Source organism: Strongylocentrotus purpuratus, unplaced genomic scaffold, assembly GCF_000002235.5.
Source record: "Strongylocentrotus purpuratus isolate Spur 01 unplaced genomic scaffold, Spur_5.0 spur5_scaffold_10, whole genome shotgun sequence".
In the NCBI taxonomy this organism is placed as follows: Eukaryota; Metazoa; Echinodermata; class Echinoidea; order Camarodonta; family Strongylocentrotidae; genus Strongylocentrotus; species Strongylocentrotus purpuratus.
This window is the reverse complement of record NW_022145595.1, coordinates 26930256-26938227: the sequence shown is the minus strand read 5'-3', so window position 1 is coordinate 26938227 and position 7972 is coordinate 26930256. Positions and strand designations below refer to the sequence as shown.

Sequence of the window (7972 nt, the reverse complement as noted above, 5' to 3'; positions counted from 1 at the left end):
TATGCGAGGCTCTAGATTTAGGAATGGTATGGGGGTCTCCCTATCTCAGAGACCTGCTTTTCAGAATTCTCGTCTTTTCATATTCTTTTTTAGCCTTTTATTTTATATCCCCAAATGCGAATTGCAATGATCGACAACGACCTTTTTGTTCTTTATTAATTTCCTTATTTATTTCGTTCGCCTCTCTCTCTCTCTCTTTCTCTCTGCCACCAGCAGCATATAGTCTGTTATTTATATTCTATTCATCTTATTTTTCTTTTCATGCTAATTCATTCACCTTTTCTATAAACCTGTGTCTCATTATCTCTTTTTTTTCTCTCTTTCTCTCTCTCTCTCTCTCTCTTTCTCTCTCCTTTTCTCTTTCTCTCTTACACACACACACCCACACATACACACACGCACACAAACGTTATCTTTACCTCTCCCTTTCACACACACACACACACACACACACACCCACTCTCACTATCTCTCTCTCTCTATCTCCATCTTTCTCTCTCTCTTTTTCGCACACACACTTTCTCTTTTTCCCTTTCCCTTTCTCTTTTCCTTTTACACATACACACAAACTCACTCTTACTTTGTCTTTCTCTCTCTCCATCTCTTTTTATCTCTTAACAACACACAAACGCGCACGCACACACATACATCCTCCCTTTCCCTCTCCCTCTTTCTCTCTCCATCTTTCACGCAGTATCCTACTCGATGAGTCAAGCTATCTTGAGAAAGCGCTTTCGGTGCAGTTTTACACTCGAGTTGAATTAATTATCACGTCTTGAGTTGAGTACGATGGGTTTTGTCACGTCCAAACACGGCGTGCTGATAGATAGTCGGGCTTCTCTAAAAACCACATTGTATCACTTCATCAATAATGTAATATAGAACATGTTTCTTTGGTTACTCGACTTGGTTTCCATGCTTATCTCATTTAGTATTCTGATGGATTCGATTTCAACCTACAGGGGGCTCTGTTATTCGACCTCTATGTGAGAAGCGTGAATTGATGTGATTTGTAATCCGAAGAGCTTATACGTGTAGCCTGTTTATTTACTCGTTGAATCTCCTAAGCATGACTCTGCTTTTACCCCCATCCTCCTCTCCTCCTCCTCCTCCTCCTCCTCCTCTCACAGAGGAGAAAGCATCATTGTTTCTTTTCATACTTTTATCCTTCCCATCCCCGTATTAAGATGCTATTTCATTATCTCATCAAAGATGATGAAAGCAACGACGAATGATGAATTGAACCTTAAACCAAAAAAGCCCGAATGGTATGACGATCTTTAAAACATCATGACCTGTAACCATAGTAACACTGGCAGCCATTTGAAACAAATTTTTGGACGCCATCATTATCGGTAACTTTTCAGGAAGTAATCATTAATCAAAATCTAACTTGGTTTATCCCTTATTCTTTCATAAAGTTATGTACTGAAATTAATTGAGATTTGTAGCTGAATTTCATGGAATGTATGATGTAAAAGGATAATAAAAAAATTCTATTTACATTATAATCGTAGAGTGATATGAAGTGAATTGAGAGTTTTTTCTATGTGCCTTTCATGACAGTTTACATGAATCCATTTCACAATTATTCCTATTCATCTTTCTTTAATTTTATTTGTAACCTCCTTTGCAGACTGGTACTAGCCCTGATCTCTGTCCTCTGCGCAGCCGTCATGAACTCGCTTTTCAAGCCACCGTTGACCTTCTTCCTCCCTCTCCTCCTCCTGGTGTCTCGAGCCAAACTATCACCATCGCAACGGCTCCCTGGCAACAACCCTGGAGAACACGCGGGCCGTCATCCAGAGCTCTTCTATGAGAATGGTCTCCTTCCAGACGGCAGGGAGATGACGGCTTATGCAGCGCAGGGTACCACCAAAAAGTAAGTCAACAATAAATTATCAATCATGAAAGAAATTAACTACTAGTTGTTTTGATAGGTGTCGTCTATCAATCAATGTGATGGTTATTTTACCTGACTGCTAAGAAAGCATAAATGCTTGTAAGTAAGCATTTAGCAGTAAGCACGGCTTTAGGTCCTCTCCGAGGGACCTGGTAGTGAGGATTAATGCCTTGCCAAAGAGTATGCACTAGCGCATCGCCTTGGCTTCGAACCCGGGTCACCGGATTACGAGTCCACTGCTCTACCGACTGAGCTATCGCGTCGTCTATACAATATGCTATGTTAATTCGTCATACTTATTACAGATTTTTTCTTCTCTAATTGATATCCTGCCTTTGAATGTTAAAATGCCATACCGTACACAGACAAAAATCAAAATATAAGAACTTATATGCATGTGACAAAGCTTCTTTTCCCGAGGAAGAATGTCAAACGTGTAAGTGCTCTACTCGAACTCTCTTATTAATTAATAGCAAATGCGAACTGGCGCCACTTTACGCAGTAACATTGCACAGTGAGTCTCATCAAAAACACAATAGGTGACTAGACTTGTCTGCACTGCCGCCGTTCATCCCTCGCCCCATGCACCCATGCCCCTTTATAAAAAGAGACCTACTCATATTTCCATCTATCTCCAGGACTGTCTTGATGCTTGTAAAAAGAGACCAACATTATGCTTAGAAGACATAACAAACTCCAGTCAACCTTCTCGCGTGTGTCTCTTGAGCTGCAGCCACAGATACCGTTTATTTTTCTTGGGGCTTATAACAATATCAATCCTTCAAAAAATTGCCATCCCATTAAACAGTCGTTGTTGTAATGCTTACACTGCTGATGAACTCGAAGCCGTTAAGGTCAGCTCATTGCGGTCAGATTTACGATGAAGATGAGCACACGCGCACGCACACACCCACACATTAGATATACGCACACACTCAATTTGTCCAACATAAAGCTCTCTTGCTTTTCAAATAAACCTCTCACTTTGATTAATGTGTGATCCTACCTTGTTTGATGACAGTTCCTTTTCGACTTTCGTTTAATTTCTAAAGAACCTTCTCATGAAAATCATTTCTTCATAATTTTTCGCAATCCTTGTTATTTCACCCATAAGTATGTGCATATCAAAACTGCTCGAAAAGAATATCATGTACATGTATAGACCAACCTCTCTTATCCACTTTTTCTCTAATGCTCTCTCCTAATCGATACACTATCCAGGTATATCTCCTTTTCATGTTGTCTCGTTTCTTCCTTTATTTTTCAAACCTTGAACTATTCCCCTTCACCATCTTTCCATCATATTTTCTATGATATCATATTGTCCCATTTCTCACATTATTTTTTCTTCTGGCCATGCTAATCGCCGCCAACCTGGCAAAGATCCAAAATGGTTTTTAGCACGAAATGATGATCTCTCTCAGCTCCAAGTGGGGTACCCTAGACATGATAGGGGGAGCAATATATGAACAGCTAATATTATTTGTTGCTGTTTGTCTCGTACACTGATTCTGGTTAAAACCGCTTTTTTAGCACCATTCAGACTGAACTTGATACATTCTACTGGGAAATAATAGTTAATAATGGTTAACAAAGTGGTGGGGGTTCCTAGTGAAATGGTTTGAACTATTTTTGAACACTTTGCGTACGATTGAAAGGGCCTCCATCCTGATCTTGGACACGGCACGCATGTCGTTATGGAAGGCATTTCATCGACATAGCCTCTTTCAACCCAGGTGTACAAAACAGATATTTCGAACCTTTTTTTGGGGGGGGGGGTTGGATGTGGGCACCTATATTTCTATGGAATGCACCCCCATGAAAATAGCAGGCACAGTACATGTGATTATGTAGGACATTTAATCCAACGAATTGGGTAATAAAACCACTGCCGCTTTTAGTTCCTTGTATAAACTGGAAGAGCGCTACTGTTTTATTTATTAAACAAAATTAGCATGCATATGTATGTTTAACTTAATATCTAAACAATTCTTTCTCTTTTGTGTTCAGGTTTTTCTTTACTGTTGAAGAAGACAACACTCCAGTGCGGATCATGGTGACACCCTGCTCGGCAAGGATCGAATGGAATCTATCTATGTTAGAGCTTCCTGAAGATGGCAGTGGGTCCAGTAAGTAGTCCTCTCTCTCTGTCTGTCTGTCTCTCTCACTCTCTTTCTCATTCACCCTTCTTCCTCCTTTTCTGCATACTTATTGTCCTTTTTCTTCCTCTTCATCATCATCACCATTATCATCATCATCATCATCATCGAACAGGTTTAACATCACACCGGCATTTCACATGCTATTGAATGTTGTTGATGTATTAATGATTTTTGGAGAATCCTGGAAAGTACACACTGGTCGTTGGTGTCCCTAGCAAAATAATGACCCTGACAGTTATTTCAGGCAACACCCAACTACTAATCATGTATGTAATTTAAGAAAAACATTAAAATGCCTTCATGTTTGAGATTGCTTCTCATTGTGCTTTGAATCAGTATAATATTAACTATATTTTGATATAAATGATTAGAATGATTAGAAGTGTTCAGATAATTACATGTATCTAGAAATATAGAACTTCATTATCGATTAGGATGCCCACTTTGAATTTCCCTAATTTTCTTATTGAAACTTGTGTACGAAGTTGCCTGAAGGGTTATTAATCCAATTGTTCATTTTCCATTTTCTTTCAGGTGCGGCTGATCAGTTGAGTGAACAACGCCCTCGACGGCAGCCCACTACGATGCCTGGGACAATCCTGAAGAGCTATTCAGGTTATGACGCGGGGAAATATATTACCAACACATCTCCAGCTTGCACCTATGTCTTAGAGGTGCGGAGCGTCGAGCGTGGGACTACCTTTCAGATCTACGCGACATCGACGCCCGATTCGGATCATTTCTTCCCCGAGCTCCCAAGTGATCCTCAAGTCGATGTGACGTCATTCAATAAGAACCGAGTGTCGTTAGCGTGGAAGCCGAGTCCTTCTGATGTGGTGTATCATCAACCAGTTCGGTACTGTCTCGCGATCAACACTAGACGGAACTACCACACATGGTGTGGTGTTCAATCCAGTGTTCCGGGCGGGGGCTCTAACCCATTCCCGTCCTCCCAAACGAGGTTCGGCTTTGATTCGGAGAGAGAAATGCGTAAAGCTAGGAAGCAAATCCAGGATGAACAAGCGGTTCTGAGCAGATCTGAAGAAGCACCAGATATGGTTATTGAATGTGTTGGTTCAAAGACCCTGCATACGATCACCAACCTAGACCCAGGCACCAGATATTTCTTTGATCTTTTCGCAGTAGATCAAGTCACTAACCGCAGCGTTGCCTACCTCGGGACGTCCATCTATACCCGTGCTGAACCTCCTGATCGAAGGGTCATTCGATTGAAAGATGGTGGACTCAGAACGATCAGGGGAGACCGATCGAGCCCAGTCAAGCAGTTTAGATTCCCAGTAAGCGGCAAATCACGGGACCAAGACGTCAACATCACTATTCAGTCGTGTTCGCAGAAACTTGCGGTAGAGATTTGGAGAGAAGGAGTGAAGATCCGAGACGCTACCGTCAAATCTCTCAAACATTTCAGCATACGTAATGTCGAAGATGAACTTCTCATTAAAGTCAAAAGCAGGCGGCGGACACCGACGGATTATAAAATATTTGCGACAACGAATCCATCAAAGTACCCTTTCCCGCAGCTCCCAAAAGACAGCACGATAAGAGTTTTCAAAAACTTAAGACAGTGTACGTCAGTTACGCTGGCATGGTTAAGCACAAAAGAGGTTTCACAATATTGTTTGTATATGCGGGAGGAAGATCCCAAAAGCAGAAGCCTGATCAGGCAAGACAACCGTTGTCACGGGCCTAAGAATCGTAAAAAGAGCGAGAAGGTATTATGCCGCTCAGTTAATGGTGCAGAAGCAGACAGAGACGCTTTAACAGAAGTGGTTACCGACCTGAAGGCAGGCACTAAGTACATTTTTGACGTTTACGTCAGTGGAGTCGGCAAGGAGACCCTTGCATACAGAAGTAAAAGTGTCAAGACAAAACGGACTTGTGACGTTTGAAGAAGAGAGTTTCTTCTCAGAAACCTGAACGCACCACTTATTACAAGAGGCTGAAGGATGAACATGACGGATCAAACGTGTGCTATTAATCCGCAGGGAGAGACGAACTCTGGTCGCAGCCACTGTGTATCGCCCTTGGCACCCTTCCTGTGTTGTAGGATTGACGGTAAGGACAGGACCAAGTGTTTCTGCAGAGGCCGTGGATGAACACTTATGAGCCATTGTCGAGACGCTCTCTAGATAACGTTCACGTGGCGGTGTTAGACACCGTAGAGGGCGCTCCAGTGAAGAGTGGCATTCGAACACCAAAACCTATCATATTTTATCCACTGTAAATTGAACCACTTCACTTATTTAAAGGTTTATAGGTGTCGTACAAGATGGAGTCAACAGCTCTTCATCGATCAGCCACATGAACCATTTGCGATATTGAGAGGAAGAGTGGATATATCGATATCTTTTATCTGATGGACGAAAGGGAATGTCAATATCGATATTTTCCGCGTGTCGTCTGCTATGCTAAGATTGCGCGTTCGTAAATGGAAGTAACGACTGTATATATTTCGTCAACATGAACTCGTCATCATAATCTGAAAATGTATTCGTATTTAAGTCATTACAGTATCTGCATTTCTTTCATACACTTTGTGATTTTAATCTTATGAAATTGGTGGCCTTCTAGTGTTTTGACTTATTATTGTTTCACTGCCAAGTATATTTTTAAGTGCAAGTTTTAGTGAATAGTTCCCTGCTGCAGACTTAACTCTTTACGTTACATTTTGGCGATCAAGATTTTTCTCTCCAAAGCATGTCCATGTATTTGAGGCCTATTATTTATTTACAAGAGGGAAATACCGAGAAACGACTTTTTGTGAAATTGGAGTTAAGTGATTTCTAGTCAGTATTTCATTGATTATGTCCTAGGACAGCTAGGTGACATGTGTAATTACACAAATCAAAACTGTATGCTCGTTGCACACGATGTGTTATTTGGCTGACGTAACATTGCGTCAAAGACTGGCTGGTATTTGACGCGCGCGGTTAGAGTAACATTGCGTCAACGACTGGCTGGTCTTTGACGCGCGCGGTTAGAGTAACATTGCGTCAAAGACTGGCTGGGTATTTGACGCGCGCGGTTAGAGTAGCATTGCGTCAACGACTGGCTGGTCTTTGACGCGCGCGGTTAGAGCAACATTGCGTTAAAGACTGGCTCGGTTAAAGTCACATTGTACACACATAAATGCACATAATAAACAGTTTGAACATAACGTTGAATAACTTACTACTACGGTAATTGCCTTCACGGGCTCGATCAGCATATTGCACATTGCATATGTTATTACGCATTCAAAATGACACCTCGTTTACAATGGGTATAATGTTTTTGATGCAATTTCTGCACATAATAATTGTTGTAAAACATAGATATATCCCTTTAATGCTCGCATCAAATTTTGGTTTGACAACTCCCCTCCCTTATTGTAAAAGGGTGTTATTGCAACTGCTACCCCTAAATTTAGGTCGAGGGATATCAAATAGATAGAATAGTCCTTGTAATGTTCTCTCTTCGTGCCAAAGAGAGGTTGTAATTGTTTTTATTTGACATCATTAGTATCCGATTGGAACTCACAATGTTTTAATCCTGCGAGGAACAAAGCCTTATAATAAGCCGTCTGCATTCAATGTTTATCTTCCCCTTCGAACAAACTGGACATTGGTAATCAATATCTGTGATTATTAGAGGAATGAATAATGATATTAATGAAACTAAGCTGTCCTTTTATAGAGCAAGGCGTTTTTTTTTTTATAATTGCCATGTCTGAATGTATTTATGAGGAAGACCTTATAACAATTGTTTTTCGTGCGAAATGTTGTGAACGTGATGTGTAAACACGAGATATTTATTCAATGTTCAAATAAGGAGTTATTAGGCCTAATGATAACTCCTATTGAACGCATGATAATCGCTATCTTATCATCAAAGTATATGATAATGC

The 7972-nt window shown here is 40.9% G+C and overlaps 1 protein-coding gene across 1 annotated transcript; it reads left to right on the top strand.

Moving 5' to 3' along the window:
- The first annotated feature begins 1614 nt into the window (after positions 1 to 1614).
- On the top strand, positions 1615 to 7185 carry LOC756348 (protein NDNF). Its single transcript, XM_030979930.1, has 3 exons — positions 1615 to 1882; positions 3914 to 4032; positions 4600 to 7185. The coding sequence occupies exons 1-3, from the start codon at positions 1677 to 1679 to the stop codon at positions 5973 to 5975; spliced, it is 1701 nt and encodes a 566-aa protein (XP_030835790.1). The 5' UTR covers positions 1615 to 1676; the 3' UTR covers positions 5976 to 7185.
- Positions 7186 to 7972: the final 787 nt, after the last annotated feature.